The sequence below is a fragment of the Bos taurus genome, chromosome 7 (genome assembly GCF_002263795.3).
Source record: "Bos taurus isolate L1 Dominette 01449 registration number 42190680 breed Hereford chromosome 7, ARS-UCD2.0, whole genome shotgun sequence".
In the NCBI taxonomy this organism is placed as follows: Eukaryota; Metazoa; Chordata; class Mammalia; order Artiodactyla; family Bovidae; genus Bos; species Bos taurus.
This window is the reverse complement of record NC_037334.1, coordinates 47739198-47758470: the sequence shown is the minus strand read 5'-3', so window position 1 is coordinate 47758470 and position 19273 is coordinate 47739198. Positions and strand designations below refer to the sequence as shown.

Here is a 19273-nt window from a genome sequence, read left to right as displayed (position 1 = left end):
GTAAAAAGTGTGGCTGAAAGGCTCACTGAGCTCAGGACTATCCCACCTTTCATAATCATCATAATTCCCCAGATATGCGCCCATGGCTCTCACTCTCTGTGGGAGGCTGCGCCTGGCATGACTGCAGCTATCCACACCCATGTCATCTCCATCTTCCTGCCAGGCTGGTTTCGTCTCTTCCACCCACATGCAGGCACCAGGTGCGCTGCCTTCCAGACTGTCTAATATAGAAGGCAAAAAGCAAACTAACTGTTTTGGCTCCCCTGGTGTTTCTCCCTGTTTCTTATGGCCCAGTTAGTAGAAGAGCCCAGGGAAGTGAAAGTCTCTAATGGTACCTTCCAAGTCTCTAATGGTACCTTCCATCCTGAACTGCACTGAACCCAGAAATGCACACAGGCTCTGAGACAGCACAGTCTCAGTAGCCCATGACAGTCTGCTGGAGCAGTCATCTTTCTACCCAGCATTTCCCAAACACCCTTATCCCTAAATTATATATAAAAATGAAGAGCAGCCGCTCTTGTAGGAACACATTTTCTTGATGCTTGTCCTTTTCTTAGCTATCAGTCACTTGCTTCTTTAACACAAAAGGACATTTTGATGCAGCACTGCTGCAAGGAGAAACAAATCATTAATTTAGAAAAATGGTGGCGTTTCTACAGTTTGCCATGCTCCCATCTATTTGCTGAGGAATCCGGGTTCTGGAAAAACAAAACTGCACTCCTGTTTACCAACTACTATTTATCACTCTCTGGGCTTTTGACATTGATTAACACTGAAAGTGACATTTGGCTCTGTGCTGCTTTCAAATAGACTCATTTCAACTAAGAAACCAATAAGAAACCCTATAGGGGAAAATATTTTTGGGGAGGAGTAGTTTGAGGGTGACATGAAACATTCTTCTGTCCAACATTTTGGATCATTATCTGGAACTGAAGCAGTGTGTTTTAAGGAGAGAGAGAAATCGGCACGTCACAAGGAAAGGCAGTCAGCCTTTCAAGATAATTCAGAAAGGTGTGCCTCGGGAGAAGAGAGAAACCCAGAGGCAATTCATTAAACAACAACAAAAAAGAGGTCAAGGTCTGAAAATGATTATTCAACAGGCAAGTAATTTAACATGCCATGATTTGCTGTACAAAAGGATCTGTGCTAAGGAAAGGATACTGTTAGATTTAAATTACATTTGATTTTTAAATTTATAAGCAGATTTTCCAGCACATTAAAAGAAAGCACATCTGTGTACATTTTTTTCCCTCCAAATTTAATCTATCAGCCATATCTTTCCAGCAAACTTCCTGCGTAGAACAGTTACCACCACAGATTGGTGGTGAGTGAGTGAAGTGATATTCCCATCAGCCTTAAAAGTACATCTCCTTATGACTCCCCCTTCAGAGCAGGCAAGGGGAATTGCTGCTTTCAAAGAGCCCAGGGTGGGCTTTGGCAGGCATCAGAATCACTCAGAGAACAAGGTTAAAAGGTTAACCTTTTAAGATTAAAAGACAGGTTAAAGACAGCTTCCTGAGTCTCATCCCCAGGAATTCTGAGTCTGTAAGTCTGCAGCGGGGCCTAGGAATCACAGTTCTAGCACACCCAAGGTACTCTGATGCAGGTGGCCATGGAACACAGCCTGACAAATCCTGGCTTAGAGAAGATGTCCTCTAGACTACTGTAGCAAGAGAAACAGCCCTGCCTTCTGGTTCCAGCACATTCCCTGGTTCCAGAGCACTCTATTAAGCTCACACTTGGTGGACAGTTGCTGAACAACACTGCTGAGCTAGGCAAGCCCATCTGTGGGGTTCGGTGTGACACACCCCTGATTTCTCTTTATTCTATTAGAACGATTACAGGAAGTTATCTATGCAATGCAAGGATTTTGTGGTGGGCGTGCTGGACCTATGCCGAGACACAGAAGAGGTGGAAGCGATTTTAAATGGTGATGTGAACTTCCAAGTCTGGTCCGACCACCACCGTCCGAGTCTGAGCCGGATCAAACTCGCCATTAAGTACGAAGTCAAGAAGGTAAGCTTCCCCACCTCTCCTGGCCTTCCTACCTCCAGGGTTGCTGGCCGACCTTTGTGCTCACACATATTTTGTTCCCACAAGAGGATGGTGACAATAGCAATTACCCGACCCACCTCTAGACAGGGGAACCTCCAGCCTTGCAGGACTGCTCAGAGCTCCCGCCTTCACCCCCAGCCCATCAGGAGAGAGAGATGATGATAGTCATTCTATGAACAGGCTTCGAGCCTGGAGAATAAAAGAGGGGATTTTCAGCCTCCAAACTACTGGCGAGGACTGGGTTACAGTGAATGCTGCCATCAGCTAGCAGGCCAATTCCCAAGTTTTCATGAAAAAACATACCCCTCAGTTCTTTCAACAGCACTTATTGAGCTTTCTCTGTGTGCCTGGGGACTTGTGTAGAAAATGCCTTCGTGCAGAGGCTTTGTGGGATCCGTGGTTCTGGGTGGCTTAGAGGAAGTTCACTCTCAAGGCTTATGAAAGGCTTTAATAGGAAGCATGATTAGACTTCCAAAAGAGTAAGTCCTACCTCCTCAACCAACCTCAAGGTGTCTTTAATGGCCACTGGCACCCAGGAGCCCTCACACCCACAGTGGCTGGTCAGACTGAGGTCCTAAGGAGCAAGACTCAATCATAGTTCCACTCTGGATGTATTCTGGATTTTGTAGATCTGCTCTTATATTAGATGACATCATTCATCCTGATGAAAACCGCAGAGCTCCAAAGATCTATGTGCTTTAGTACCAACTGTGCTTTCCAAAGAAGCAAAATGGCTGATCAGTCTTCAAGGGTTGTTTTTTCCCATCTATTTACAGGGTGACTACTGGGGGTATTCCCAATACCCCCAGATTGGCTTCTTGGCATTTTTCTTCTTGTCTGCTTATCTTAATTTGTGTGGAGTGAACCATTCTTCAACAACAGTATGTGGTATTCATCTAGAGAGAGCCTCCAAGTGTGATAAAAATCTTCCTGTCCTTTTAATTTTAATAATAATAAAAAATTCTAGGAAAAAATCTCTTTTTTCAAACACTGTAAGTCCTGAAGATAAAATTGATAAACCATAGGAAAGGTAGCCTTAGATAAATATTCAAAAGCATAGAGCTATGGGAGGGGAGGAGTCAGGTTGTAGTTTCAAGTATGTACAACCCTACTGACCAAGTGCAGGGGGACTCACATTTTAGCTTATCTCAAGAGCTCGCTGAGACTGTTCACCAAAGTACAGCAAGGAAGCGTTTCCTAAAGGTGCTGAGATATTCACGGTCTTGGAGTTCAGAGACACCCTGCTGTAGACTGCTTGTTATGGTGATAACAGGCTTGAGTTTCTGGCATTTCCTTTCTTCCCCAAGCCGTGGTATTATCCTGTCTTCTAGCACAGAGTGAAAGGGGAAGATATATTTGACACCCCAAAGAAAAGAAGATGCTTGATATTTGTAGATTAACGTTCACAGTTTGGGCTCTTCACAAACAATCCCAGCAGCCCAGGAAATTCAAGCATTCACCATATTTCTGAAACATAGATTCAAATCTCTTAGCAAACCAGTCACTGAGGGTGAATCCTTCAGCTAGTCCAGAGTATGGCCACCACTTCAGAGCCTATAATGTTCCTCCTCATTGTCAGCTATCAAGGACAAAATGGCCCTGGTGATGAGTGAGAAGAAAAAGTGAAACACTGTAAACGTGACAGTTTTGGTCAGAATAAAAAGGTTTTGTGAGGGAAATTATTTATTCTAGCGATATTAGGAGAGTCATAGCGGTCTCAAGAAATACCTATCATGAATGTCAAGAGTCTACTGCAATCCATAGGCAGGAAGACGATAAATGACCTGCATAAAATGTCAACCTTGCTCCCTTCAAAAATCTCCAATAGGTAAATTCTCTCAAATCACAGATGCCATCATGCTACATTGACTGACTCAGAGTTTTCCTTGACATTTATTCTATCGTGAACTACCAGCAAAAATACCTAATATTTTAAAATCTTATTAATATTGTAATGAGATTTCATTTTTAATTTATGAACTTTAGCATGCTTGCATGGGCACAGTCTAACCCTGGGTCTTTGAATTATGAAACGACCAGCACCAAGGCCTATTTACACCTGACATATATATGAGTCTTCAGGCTAGAATATAAAACCATAAAAAAAAGTCCTAGGACTTGCGATATATCAAATCAAACCATTAATTCAGTGATTAAAACAAACTAGTTATTCTTGGCAGTTCCATGAGCTGCTAATAGGTCTGACCTTAAAAAAAAAAAAAAAAACTATACATTCAATTTAGAGACCTTGAGTTACATAGAGTCAAAGAGATTTCTTTGCTTAAAGACATTATAGAGCATTGATCATGCACTGCTACTCTAAATGAAGACGAGTGCAATATGTATTACTGGACCACAATACTCTCTTTCTCATGGACCATCTGGTAAGACTGGTTTTCCATGTAACAGCCTCAATATTTATGAAATGCATAAATCTGAGTGGAATGGGTGCTGCTCTGTGGCTGGTACTGCACCTCAGATTACATCCTTCATCTGAATGTTAGCCTCTCCTCAGGCATCACCCTAATATCTGGTCCTCTGGCTACCTCAGCCATAACGTCAGCCTCCATGAGATAAAGACAATTATCCCACCATGATGCAAAGGAAAAAAGGATGAAGAGAGTGTCAGGAGATTTCTAGCATGATTCTTACATTTAATGGCCACACGGTCTTGGATAAGTCCTTGAAGCTCTTTGGGCCTCATTCCCCTTCCGAAAAATAGGTGTATAAGCTTTTGCTTCACAGGATTTTCTATGGAACTCATATGAGAGGAAATGCTCTGTAAACTGAAAAGGTCTCCTCAAGGAAGCTCCTCAAGGAAGCATCATCGTTGTCAATCAGCAATGCTCCCCCTTCTTTGGAACTGGAGGGGTTCTTTTATCCCCAGAAACACCCTCTAGCTTATCCTTTGTTATCTCCCCAACTCTTTGTGACCCCATGGACAGTAGCCTACAAGTTTCCTCTGTCCATGAGATTTTCCAGGCAAGAGTACTGGAGTGGGTTGTCATTTCCTTCTCCAGGAGATCTTCCCAACCCAGGGATCGAACCCAGGTCTCCAGCATTGCAGGCAGATGCTTTACCGTCTGAACCACTAGGGAAGCCCATTCTATCTTCTAGAATGCTAGAAATGTCCCCCTGGGGAAGGACATCATCCCTATAGCCTACAACTCCTCTCCCAAAGACCAAAAGGCCTTGTGAGGATATGGTTGTTCTCCATGACTTCTGCCTTAATAAGGGGACTCAGCATCCCCACTGTGTTAGAAAGGCAGTGTTGGAGAAGTGGGTAAGTGGGTACCCTTATAGGTTAATCACTGTCCAACCACTCATTAATGGGGTCACTTAGGTTATGCAGTATACATATACAGTATACATACAGGCCTTTATCTTCTCCCCCACAGTCGATCTGGCTGTCTCCTCCATTTCTATCTTTGTCCCCCGGGAACTATGCATAAATGTCCTTCTTAAAGACTCTCCTCTCCCCTTGCAGAGCAACTCTAAATAAATGCTTAGGGACTTTGAGCCTCACCAACTGGAAGGACCTAATCAGTCTCTGAATCCATTCAGGTTCAGTTGGGCCCAGGCTACATCCGTAAAGAAAGCCCATTGTCTGGCACATGGTCACTGCTGAGTGACTGGTCAAAGAGACTGAGACACAATCCTTAGTGCTCCTTTTAACATGTCCAACTGAAGACTCACATCTGGGCCCTTCACTCGCATCCCCCACCCATCTCTCCTCTTTATCACTTCATTTCTAGTCTTACAGGGATGCTGTTTTCCTTTCTTCCCCCTGTGTCATCTCTTCTTTCTTCCTGACTTCAGGTCTGCCTTGATGAGGATCAGGTAAATCTCCATTCACTCTAAGAACTTTGTAGGCATGGGCCTTCCCAGCTCAAAGTGCCCATGGACAGTGAGACAAGAGACCCAGAATGTCCTACTATGCAGAAGAGAGACCTTAACTCCACCTGTAGGAGAGATGCAGGCCCCCTTGGACATAATTAAGCAAAAGACTGCTACAAAAAAAAAAAAAATAAATAGAAACAAATGAATATTTTGTCCAAAATTATATTAGTGTCATTGCAGAAAGCATGTCTATTATTAGGCAATATCACCAATAAGGGTGGTTCATTTAACCGGACAAGTTGTTTTAGCCCCAGTCTATGAGCCCTATAGTCGCTGATTAGCCTGCCAAGGACCCTGAGGAAAGAAAGACACAATCTTGCCCTTAAGGAGCTATCAGTGCAGTGGGTAAGGTACAGATAGATATGCTATGACCATAAAAGCAACAGCTTCTGTAGTCAGCTAGCTGAACAAAGTACAGTTCAGAGCAGTCACCTTTTTCGGACTTCCAGGTGACCTTCAGTTCTAGCCTCTTGACACAAGGCTTGATTTGAAGGATGTAATCATGATCCTTCCAACTTATGAGACCCACCCACTCTCCTCTAGAAGTAGCTCCACTCAGCTGAGCTTCCAGATCCCAGAATTTCAGAGGTATCCCCCCGCCAGACTCTGCCAAGCTCCTGGGTGAGACTTAGCCCAGAAATCTAGTATCACATAAAATAAAGACCTAGAATAGGACCATGGAAGATGGAGAAGACTGCAGGTAGAACCCTCACTAGCCCCACTTAGTAACACTGTTCCCTTTTGCTTCACTCAGCATGTTATACTAAGGAAATAATACCCCCTGTGACCTGCATCCACTGGCTCACATCATTTCACTAGCGTTTCTGATGTCTACCACATTACCAGCTCTGAGTCCAGCACTGGAGAGACTGAGAAGCCCCCAAGCCTTTCCCTTGAGGGGTACACGGCAGCAATGGATAGAGATGTGTGAACAAAGGATCACCATCCTGTCTGAGCAAGGTACACAGGATTAAGAAGGAGGTGGCATGGGGGTCAAAGGAAGCACTGACCAGCTCAGTCTGGACATATGAAGAAGTTTCCCAGAAGTGGACATACTTGAAGTGGGGCTTAAAGGATGAGAGGTGCTGGATGGGATGGGATGGCAATTTAGGTAGAGAGAGGTGAAAGCTGAAAAGCCACAGACACCTAAGAAAGAGTGGCACATTTAGGAAAGAAACATGTTTATAGGAGGATGTGACTGAGGCTATAGTACTGTGGGAAAGAAACAAACTGGAAAGCTTGTCAGAAGCAGATCCTCAAGGGTATTACATGCCATGCACAAGCCCTTGGGCCTTATCCTGCCAGCACTATCCTATAGAATTTTCTATGATGATGGAAATGTTTCCTGCTGTCTAATATGGCAGCCACTACTACATATAGCTACTTAGCTTGAAATGTGGTTAATGTAATTATGAAACAGAATTCTTAATTTTTCATTCATTAATTAAAATTTCAATAGGCAATTGTGGCCAGTGGTTACCGAACTAGACGGTATGATGGTATGTCCTCATTCATGCAGTCAACAAGTTTGCACTGAGTGACTATAAAGCATGCTGTGCTAATCACTGAGGACGTGTTATAGTGACTGGAATTGACATGAGGCTATCCATTGTGAGGAAGACATGCATGCTAAGTCGCTTCAGTCGTGTCCGACTCTGTGCGACCCATGGACAGCAGCCCACCAGGCTCCTCTGTCCACAGGATTCTCCAGGCAAGAATACTGGAGTGAGTTGCCTCTTCCTTCTCCAGTATTACTCAAAACATCACACAAAAAAATTGTAATATTCCAACTGAAATAGTGTTACAAAACACAAACATGACTTTACAACTTCTAAAGACAGATACCGGAGAAGGCAATGGCACCCCACTCCAGTACTCTTGCCTGGAAAATCCCATGGACGGAGGAGCCTGGAAGGCTTCAGTCCATGAGGTCACTGAGGGTCGGACACGACTGAGCGACTTCAGTTTCACTTTGCACTTTCATGCATTGGAGAAGGAAATGGCAACCCACTCCAGTGTCATTGCCTGGAGAATCCTAGGGACGGGGGAGCCTGGTGGGCTGCCGTCTCTGGGGTCACACAGAGTCGGACATAACTGAAGTGACTTAGCAGCAAAGACAGATACAACCTAACTGGGGAAGTCAATAAAGACTTCTTGGAGGAACTCATGACAAAAGTTAACCAGAGGTGGGGAGGGTATTTCTGGCAGAAAAAAAAAAACATGTTCAAAGCTGTTCAGAGCATGCACAAAGGCCCTGTGGTGAGAAGAAATACAGCATATAAAAGGAACTGAAAGAAGGTGAATGTGGCAGACTCAGAGGCATGAGGAAGAATGGGGAGTGGGGTGAGTCTAGAGGGGCAGACAGGAACCAGACCAGACAGAGGCTTGTAGACCAGGCAAAAGAATTTTGTTTTTGTTCCTTTTTTAGGAATAACAGGAATCCATTCGAGGATATTAATCAAGGTTGTTGTAAAGATTAGGACAGAAAGCCTCTGAGAAATGCTGGAAGGCAAAAAGGGTAGGTGTGGATGCCACGTAATTGTTAAGCAAAAGGGACAGACTATTAATCAAGGCAGGTGAAGTTACGCTGTGTTAACAAGCAAAACCAAAGCTATATGGGCTGTTAACCAGAAAAAAAAATTTATTTATCGCTCATCACTGGACAGCAAGGAGATCAAACCAGTCAATCCTAAAGGAAATCAACCCTGAATATTCATTGGAAGGACTGATGCTGAAGCTGAAACTCCAATACTTTGGCCACCTGATGCAAAGAACTAACTCATTGGAAAAGACCCTGATGCTAGGAAAGATTGAAGGCAGGAGGAGAAGGGAGGGACAGAGGATGAGATGGTTGGATGGCATCACTGACTCGATGGACATGAGTTTGAGCAAGCTCCGGGAGTTGGTGAAGGACAGGGAAGCCTGGATTGCTGCAGGCCATGGGATCGCAAAGAGTCAGACACGACTGAGTGACTGAACAGCGACAACAATAATCGCTCATCCTACTTCCATCTTGCAACAGAATTCAGAGGAATTCATTCAGGAACCGAAAATGATAGAATAGCCACCACCTCAAATATTTCCACCCTGCCAAAGGGAAATCCAGCCCTGGAGGGTCTCATATCAGCAATTAAACACTTCCACCTGGAAGGGACATACGGTGCTTCTGCTTACAACTCAGAGACAGCAATTAGTCACATAACCCTCCCTGCCGTAAGCAGGGCCAGAAAGCATTGAATATTCCTGTCATGCATTTGAAAGGAGAAAAATAAAGGAGCTATTTGGTAAATAGCACTAAAGACCACCAACAGGAAAAAATTTGAGGAAATTCATATGAAGAGCATCTTCATCTCTGTAAATAGGAAGCAGAATCACCCTCTGAAGTAGAAGGCAGCCTGAAAAAAGAAAAAAAAATTTTAAGGTTTGGGAAGGGAATTCTCTGGTAGTCCAGTGGTCTTCCAATGCAGAGGGTATGGGTTCAATCCCTGCTCAAGCAGCTAAAATCTCATATGCCTTGTAGCCAAAAAACATAAAACAGAAGTAATACTGTAACAAATTCAATAAAGACTGAAAAAAAATGGTCCACATTGAAAAAAAGTGTCTTAAGAAAAGTTTGGGAAAAATTCTGTAGGTGATGGGAGAGAGAGCTGAACAACAGAGCCAACAGTTCAGCCAACATTAGAGATTATACATTATTTGGCAACAGCCTGTGTTCTTAAAAAAAAAAAATGAAAAATCTCTACAAAAAAATGGAAACATACGAAGTCAATGTCCTCCACGAACCTCAATTCCCTGCTGTGAACCTCAAGATTCTTTCATGGACATGGAGCCCAGAAGTACACAAAATGTGCCCACAGGGCACAGCACACAAGTTTCCTCAGGGAATGCCAAGGTGGGAGGAACAAGCTCAGAGGGGAGAGGCATGGTGGGGAACATCCCACCCACATCACTGCCCTGTCTAAATCTGGGCCAGGGCCTCTAACAACACCAGAAGTCCCTTTTGCTTCTTTCTTCAAAAATTCACCATCTTGTGCACATTTTACAGTTCTGCCGTACGTGGGCCCATTATTCCACCTGGAAAAACTCCCATGAGAAGATGACAGAAACTGTTGCGTAGCAATTTATAGTGGCCAGGAGTGTACCTGCTCACATCCTCCACTTACTAAATATGTGGCATTAGTAACTCAAAGGTACTTAATCAGCTGGCTGGCAGGAGCCCTGTGGATAAGGCGGATGCTCCTCCAACCCTCAAGAGCCTCCTGGTCTAAATCTGTGCTGTGAGAGACCATGAGGCCCAGCAGCAGATGCACAACTGACTGAAACCCCTTCCCCTAGTGTGGTGACCACTGGCAGGGACACCAGAGAGGGCAGCTGACCTCTACTGAGGTTCAGAGTCATTTCCTCCGTCTGCAGAGAGCACAGGGAATGTGCGGACACCAGGGTTTTCTAAAGGACATCTGAGAGGCCAATCAGACACTCAAATGCTCTAAGCAGACTTTCTCCCGCTGTGTTTTCCTGCTGAGGCATCATTGTGAACAGATGCTCAGAGTTAAGAAGACCAGAACTGTCACAAACACAGTCTGGCTGGTCAGACACCACCCCAGACTGTGCTGCAGGATGCCCAGGAGCTGTCAAACGCTATTGGAATCCACTGGTATAGAAAACATCAATCAGCGTCCTCTCTGGGGATTCTTCTCAGCACTTTGGAGGTCCTAGCCTGGTCACACAGCACAAAAATGACCAGCATCCATTCATCTCTTGGCTCAGAGGGGCTATCTTTGGCCTTGGAAAAGCAGTTTTGTTTTTCTCAAGCAGCAACCTTAAGAAGGACTAATTCAAGTATGTGTACCCCTTTTCTTCCTGGAAAAACTCTCAAGAGAAGAAAAATAAGTGCTGTTGGGCAGCAGCTTACTGTTGTGGCTGGAAACCTGACCACATATGTGGGACCACAAATCCAAAGTCCTTCATTTACCAAACAGGTGGCTTTAGATATTTCATCTCCGGGGCTCAGTTTTCTATTCTATACAATGGGAACAAATAACAGTACCTATTAAATAATAATCTATGTTTACCAATATAGCTTTATTTGGGGGGGGGCTCCAAAATCACTGCAGATGGTGACTGCAGCCATGAAATTAAAAGATGCTTGCTTGGAAGAAAAGCTATGACAATCTAGACAGCATATTAAAAAGCAAAGACATTACTTTGTCAACAAAGCTCCACTTAGTCAAAACTATGGTTTTTCCAGTAGTCATGTATGGATGTGAGAGTTGGACTATAAAGAAAGCTGAGCACCGAAGAATTGATGCTTTTGAACTGTGGTGTTGGAGAAGACTCTTGAGAGTCTCTTGGACTGCAAGAAGAACAAACCAGTCAATCCTAAAGGAAATCAGTTCTGAATATTCATTGGAAGGACTGATACTGAGGCTAAAACTCCAATACTTTGGCCACCTGATGCAAAGAACTGACTCATTGGAAAAGACCCTGATGCAGGGGAAGATTGAAGGCCAGCGGAGAAGGGGACAACAAAGGATAAGATGGCTGGATGGCATCACTGACTCAATGGACTTGAGTTTGAGCAAACTCCGGGAGTTGCTCCATGGTCCATGGGGTCACAGAGTTAGACACGACTGAGTGACTGAACTGAACTTAATATACTTAGAACACAGTACATAATGTTAGCTAATAGAAACTATATGCCATGTTGTTCTTACAAGCAGAACCTATCCATAGGACAAAACCAGTTTTTCCCAACCTCAGCACTATTGACATTTGGGGCCACATGATTCTTCACCATGGGCCCTGTCTTGTGTATCTCAGGATACTTAGCAACATCCCTGGCCTCTGTCTACTAGGTGCCAGTAGCACCCTCCTCGCAAGTCGTGTCAACCAAAAAGTCTCCAAGACATGGTCTCTAAAATCCCTGGGGGAAGGCGTGGAGACAAAATCATTCCCTGTTGAGAAACTCTGGGATGGTTTTTGGGATCAAGGCTATAACCCCTTCACTGTAAACCACTGAGGGCAGGAACTGCAGTTCTCCGAGGATGCATGGCATTTGTAGACCAAATAGATCAAAACCAAATGCAGTGTACCTCTCTGGAACAAACTAAGTTCTCCTACTTAGCTGCACAAAGGAACCACCTGGCTACTTTGTAAAAAACAGCAATGTCAGTGCCCCAGCCACAGGGCTTCTAATCCAGTTCTCCTGGGTGGGAGCCCAGAGATTGTGGTTTTTGAAAGACTCTCTAATGATTCTAAATTTTGTAAAGACTGAGTTCCTGGTAGGTGGGACCTCTCATGCATCTTGGTCTCTGAAGACAGAACTAGTACTCCCTCTGCACATAATAATGTGCAGGCTGTGTGGTGAGCAGATGAATACACAGATGGGAGTACAGTACCAAGACACAGGTCTTACTGCACTCCAGACATCTGTAATTCCCCTTATGACCAAAAATCCATACAACAGAATTCAGCTGATGTTCCAGGCTGGCCTGAGAATATGGGGCCATCATCCCATTCCCTCTACTGCTCGCCTGTGTCCCTTCTGGGTTTGTAACTCTGGAAAAGAGCTCTGACTGTAGAGAAGCCCTAACAGTGGTTCATGGCCTGGCAGTCTCAGGGATAGAGAAGAGTGGTGGGTGGCTTCAGGGTGGACCCACATGTCAGGGAGAGTAGTGGGGCCTCTGTCCTCCATAGGGGAGCTCAGATCACTAAAGAGTTCCAGACTGGGTCTGAGGAGCACTCCTCTGCTCCCTGGCCTGAGTTTCTGACCTGCCCCCACACCGTGCCTGGCTCAGCTTTGAGATGAACAAGCAGAGCACCCAATGCGTCCTCTCTGCCCTTCCTCAGGCCTGCTGCAATCTCTTACACAGCTTTCTCTAGAGAGCAAATACTACTGCACAATTGCAAAAGAGATTTCAGTTCCTCCAAGTCCACACAACCAGACAAGAAACTACTGTCTTTTTGGCTATTTTGCTGCCTTTTGTTCAGTTCTTTGAATATATAAATATTTGCATGAAAGGATAATCCTTTTAAGCATTTTTCTTCTTCTTGGTGCCATGTAACCTTAGCTTGTGGGCCTTGCCTTATGCCCATCATGAACTGCATCTCTTAAGGTATTCAGAAGCTGATTATTTATTACATTCTGATTTAGCGGCTAACAAGAAGAAAGGAATTGGAGGAGCACTCAAGGAAGGAATATAAATCCCCACTGCCTCCAAGAAATAGATGCAAACCAGATGCATTTACTAGCCAGCCTGTCTTGTGGAAAGGACAAAAGCAATTTTCAAACTGTCACCTTTATCCCAGAGTCTAATAGATCTTAGAAATTAGTCACCACCACCCCCCACCCAAGGACCTGTAACTAACTCGAGTAATTAAGCTCAAGACCAACTACACATTTCTGTCTCATTATTTCTGTACTAAATGCTCATATATGGATTCAGAGTCTTAATGAGCATTTGATCTGTTATATATTCCTCCCATTGTATACCATAATGCATTACTCTTTTATTAACATTCATCTGCCTAAGGTCACTTGCAAATTTCTTGATGGAAGGGGAGTTTTGTGAGTATAATTGTGAATAAAAATCTTTACTTAATAGAGATGCTTTGATTATATAATCCAAGCCTTAGTCCTATCTTGTCTGGATTACTATAGCAGCCTCCAGCTGACCACCTGCCTCTGCCCTCCCCGCCCCCCGCCCACCTTCTCACCAACACACACAAGCAGCAGTCAGAGAACTTTCTGAAATAGACCTCATCAGTCCCCACTTAAATATTCTACCTAAAAGTGAACAAGAAAGGCACAGTCCCTGCCTCCAGGGAGTTCTGAGTCTAATAAGCATCATTTTCAGAAGCAGAGCTGGAGACATGGGTCCTTGTGCAAGTGAGTGAGAAGCCTGCAATGAAAGGCAGAAGCAGTCTGCGGCAGGAGCAGCTAAGCTGAGGTGTGGCCTCAGTGAAGCCTCACTGAGGAGCCCTGCAGGCGTGTTGCCATGGGACTCCTCTCATCAGTCACTCTCCATCGCCATGCCCTCTCTTAGAGTAAATATCACTTGTCACTTATTTACTTGTTTACTATTTCCCTCGCCACAGTAAGCTCTATGGTGGCAGCTCTCCACTGTATTCCTAGCCTAGAGCAGACCCAGGCAAGTAGAATATTCTCAAAAATATTTGCTAAATAAGTGATTTACTGAATGAGTTTTCCTCCAGTTTTTAGTTTTCTCAAATATAGCAAAACCCCATGTTTAAGGTGAGATACATTCCTAAAAGCTGTTGAGGAAATTCTCAGGATTCTCTTGAGAAATAAAATGAGATGAACAGGAAATGAGCCCATGATGACCTGCTACACATTAGGCATTATTTGTCTCATTCCTAAACTCCTACAACTATGGGCACAGAGTCCATGGCAACTCAACAGCATGATTAATGGCCTTATTTTATTTAAAAATGAAAAGAAAGAAAGGCCATTTAAATACAAAATACCATTGTTTGATTAATACAGTTAATAGTAATTTGGCCAGCAAGCTGCATCCTGAAGAAATTACAAATCAATTAATCTTTTTATACTTAGTATTCCATAATAAAACCACCGGATATATCATCATCTGACTGCTTTGCTTGCTCTCTTCTCTGGTAAGGTGTTAGCTCTTCCTGAACTCACAAGGCAGACTTGTGAGCCTGAAGGAGGGAATAATCATGTGACGCCTATTATCAGCTAAATCTGTAGACATTAAAAAGCTAAGACCCCAGTCCCTGTCATCAGAAGCTTACATCCTCAAGGGTTCCACACCTCTGAGTCCAGTCCTTTGTCTAACAAGAAAAGGAAAGATTCATTCAGGCCAAAAGTGTTGTGGGAAATCCTCACAGAGGCAGAGGAGGCAGATGCTTAGTCAGACCTTAGTCAGAGGGATTCCAGATGGAGAAAACAGTGGAGCAGAGGACAAAGCTGTGATAATGTCTGCAGAATCAGAGGTGGTCAGGTAAAGGCGCAGGGGAAGAGAGGCTGTGGTAGAGGGGACCAAAGCGGGGCTAGGATCGGGGGCGGGAGGTTAGGAGTTGAAGGAAGTACAACCCACTGGGGAAGCAGGGCCGCCTCTGATGGGCTGTGCAGAAGTCGTGCTGAAATGCACAGCCTTCATTCTGTAATGGAAAGGGGATCCTTGAGTTGTCTTTGCAGTTTACCTTCACAATTTTACTTATTATAAAAATAGCATTTTAACAAGAAGAAGAACATTTAAAAGGAAAAGAATAGTCTACAGTTACATGCCCCACATATCAATTGCTTTTGTTTACATCTTTCCCATTCTTTGCCAGAGTAGGCACGTATTTACATACTTACAGCTATAGGGTAAATAATCTTGTGACTGAATTTACCTAGCATGAGAAAATAAATATTTTTCTATTTTTTATTTAATTATCATGTTTATGTCAGCATAAGATTGATATATCATTCTTTCAATCTTCTCTATTGATAAACATTCACTTTTTATATATTTATATTTTACTCCATATATTTATGGAGTAAAATATATATATATATATTTACTATATATTTATTTATAGTAAATATATATATTTACTATATATTTACCATAATATCCATATATATTTCATCTCCATATATATCACTTTCTTTCCTTCTTTTCTGTTATTTCTGAGAATTGGGTTTCTGACAATGAGGCCATTGTGTCACAGATGTTTGTGAAACACACTGCAAAATTATTTTCCTGGAGGGCTACACCATTTTTCAATGTCAACAATATTCTACAACTAAACTGGCTTCATCAATACTTTGAAGCATTATGTATCATTAGGATTTTTCCTCTAAGAGATGTAAAGTACTATCTTAGGCAAATTTTAAAATTCATTCCTCTGGTCACCAGGCAGATGAGCATTTTCTATGTGAATTCCCCCTGTGCACAGTACTCATTATACCACACCACCAATATCCTTTAGTATTTCCATACTGAACCCTTGATCTTTTCCTATTGATGTGGATGGCTCCTGAGCAATATAGAACTTTTTACACATTTGTGGCCAAGTCAGTGGTATGTCAGGACTGTAGGTAGCCTTGCTTCCATAAGACAGTTCTAGGAGCACGATGATGTTTATACGAGAACAAGGACTAGCTAAGATGCTTCTGGAGGAGTCCAGGGGTTCCAGGGGAGGTGATGAGGGCCTAAATATAACCAGGCAGTAGCTATGATCAATAAAGATGGAATCTGTACAGCTGTTACTTTGGAGGCAAAAAATAGGACTTTGTAATCCATGGCACAAGCTCAGCCTAGAAGCTTCTGTAGGAGTCTACCAAAGGATAAATTGCTTTACTCGGATTCTAAGTTGCCCTAATAGAGACTTCATTTAGGTGAGGGATGGATCTGGAGGCTCTTTAGGAGCTTGGAGGATTCTGGAGAAGAATGGAATAGCTCAGAGCCCACATGGATGGAGGGAGGACTGGGCAGAGGGCAAGGAAAGAAGAACCAAGACCCAGAAGGTAAGGCGAGGAGATACTCAGAAAGAAGGCATGCAGAACATCTTAGAGACGCTCTCTGGCATTGAGTGCCAGTCCTGTTCCTGCTCACCATTTGCATGCTGCATCCTCAGAGCAGTCTCAGTCATCTTTTCCCTATTTTAATGACGAAGGAAACAAGGCCCAGAGAGGGATAACAAGCCACTGAAAATGAGGCAGCTGGTAAGCAGCAGGTAGGGAGTTCAACTTACACGCCTGGTCCCAAAGCCTGTGCTCTTAACTACCACAATGTGCTGGGACCCTCAGGACTAAGACCAGCTCTCTTGGCCTAGGAGGCTGTGAGTGGGTTCCCCAAAGAGGAAGACAAAGGGAGACAGTAAACCCAAAGAACTGGACACCCTTGCTCAAGTCCACACGCCCTGTGCATGAAGGCAGAGCAGCACAAAAAACTGGAGGAGGGGTCTGGCTACATAAGCTACCATGGCCAGGATCTCCAGGGATACTCACCGTCTCTCCAGTTCCTCAGCTACCCCTTCCCATCCAGTTTCCCCAGATTATTTTCAGGGGATGCACAATAACACTTAATTGTCTAAGGAAGGACCCTCATTCAATGGGCAGAAAGGAAATTTTTTAATGTTTGCTCATTCAGAAGCTGCTTTTAGTGACCATCAGGCTTAAATTTAATAAAATTAAGACCCATTAGGGAGGATTTATAAAAACAAAGTTCCAACAACAAAATCCATTAGCACTAGTTATAGGTCTTTAGCTGATAATAGACCACTGCCCAGGGAAAATTGACATGAGGGTGGGAGGCCCATCCATATACAGACCTGTAAAGGTCTATTATAATTGTGTATTCATAAACAGTACACACGTATCCTAAAGGGTATGTTACATGGTTGTGAAAGACTTCTTCCTGAAATAACTGACTCCCTTTCAGATAATCAAAGCACTGAAAACCAGACCTTTCCACGTGACAGGGAAAAAATACTTTGTGTGCAGCAGTAGTTAGAGTTATGAGCTGTGGCATGAGACAGCTGGGGTGAGCCTGGGCAAGTCACTTAAGCTTGCTTTTCCTTCATCTGTAAAGCAGGGTAATAATACTTGCTTACAAATTTCCAGTACATAGTAAGCATCGGATAAATGTGGGCCACTAGCACATTACAACGGAGAAGGCAACGGCACCCCACTCCATGTTCTTGCCTGGAGAATCCCAGGGACGGCAGAGACTGGTGGGCTGCCGTCTATGGGGTCGCACAGAGTCGGACATGACTGAAGCGACTTAGCAGCAGCAGCAGCAGCACATTACAAATGTTATCTTTCAGGAGTTACTCTGATCTGTAGCAGGTACTAGTAGTGAGGAACTGGCTGCATGTTACCTGGTTGGCAGGCAAGGCACAGCTCATTCCAAGTTGTTATATACAATTACTAGAAAAAAAAAGTTATCTAACTATAATCTGTTCTGACAGTATTATTATTATAGTATTAAAATGTTACATATTATACATGTATGTATAAACAATGTTAAGTATGCAATTAGTAAAGAAACACGTACAACCAGTATGAATTTGCTTCATGACTCTCTCATCTTAACTGCTACTTGGTACAGATGAAGCTCTGGAGTGAGAGTGCCTAAGCACTTCACATCCTGGCTGTGTGATCTTATACAAGTCACTTAGCCTCTCTCATGCCTCTTTCCTCATTTGAAGGAAAAAAGAAAGCTAATCATTATATCTATGTCTTAGGATTACTGTGAATATTAATCATTTTAAAATGTTTGGTACATCATAAATGCTCAATAAATATTGGCTTTTATCAATTTTTCTAAAACATGTCAAATCTAAGCCAGTGTCTCCTACCGGGGCTTCCCAGGTGGCTCAGTGGTAAAGAATCCCCCTACCAATGAAGGAGACACAGGAGACTGGGGTTTGATCCCTGCATTGGGAAGATCCCCTGGGGAAGGAAATGGCAACCCACTCCAGTATTCTCCCCTGGGAAATGCCATGAACAGAGGAGCCTGGTGGGCTACAGTCCATGGGGTCACAAAGAGTTGGACCCAACTTAGCAACTGAGCATGCACACATGTCTCCTACCCAGGCTGCCAGGATATCCTGCCTCAGTCAGTCCAGGGCACCCTCCTCTGTGTCATATCATGGTCCTAAAGACTTACCTGTGCACCCAAAGAGGGCTCTTGGCCTGTGCCCATCTTTGTGTGGACACTCCTGAAACCCCTAACACCCACTGACCACCTCCATCTGTCCACAAGCTGTGGCTCAATCTTATTCATCCAACACTTTGTTTTTTGAGCACTGTATCCTGGATACTATAGCCAGTACAGGGAATACAATAATAAAAACAAAACAGACAAGAATCTCTGCCTTCATGGAGGTTCCAGGAAAGCAAGATTGCTAGGCCAGACTGGTGCCGGAACCCTCTCCTGAACTCCCATAAAGAAGCCCCTTGGCCTGGGTCAGTACGCATAGCACTCTGATTGTCCCTATTTGGGGGTCCTTTTGTCTCCAGTGCAGACAGTTCATGCAGACTCTGATATCTACACCCCACAGAAAATTCCCAAAGCCCACTCTCCTCTCCTGGACTCAGGAAGTATTTCTTCACCACCAGGTACCCTCCCCTCCCCTTCACTGGGCCTTATTCTGAGAAAAAGGTCAGCATAGGAGCTGCAGAACCATTCCTAAAGCCTCCAGAAACTGTGAACTTCCTCCTGAGCCAGGACTGCTTGGCTCTTCCAGAGCCTTCCTGGCCACATCCACAGGAGACAGAAGGCAAACCACCACTCATTCTCCTGCGACGAGCCTTTAGCCAACAAAACAAGACAGGCTCCTC

General features: G+C 43.8%; 1 protein-coding gene across 1 annotated transcript in view; it reads left to right on the top strand.

Annotated features, from left to right (window-relative positions):
• TRPC7 (transient receptor potential cation channel subfamily C member 7) overlaps positions 1 to 19273 on the top strand; it is a 150576-nt gene that overhangs the window by 47701 nt on the left and 83602 nt on the right. The window contains exon 3 of the mRNA NM_001192795.2: positions 1834 to 2016. Within this exon, the coding sequence (NP_001179724.2) occupies positions 1834 to 2016 (183 nt within the window). The remainder of the gene's footprint in view (positions 1 to 1833; positions 2017 to 19273) is intronic.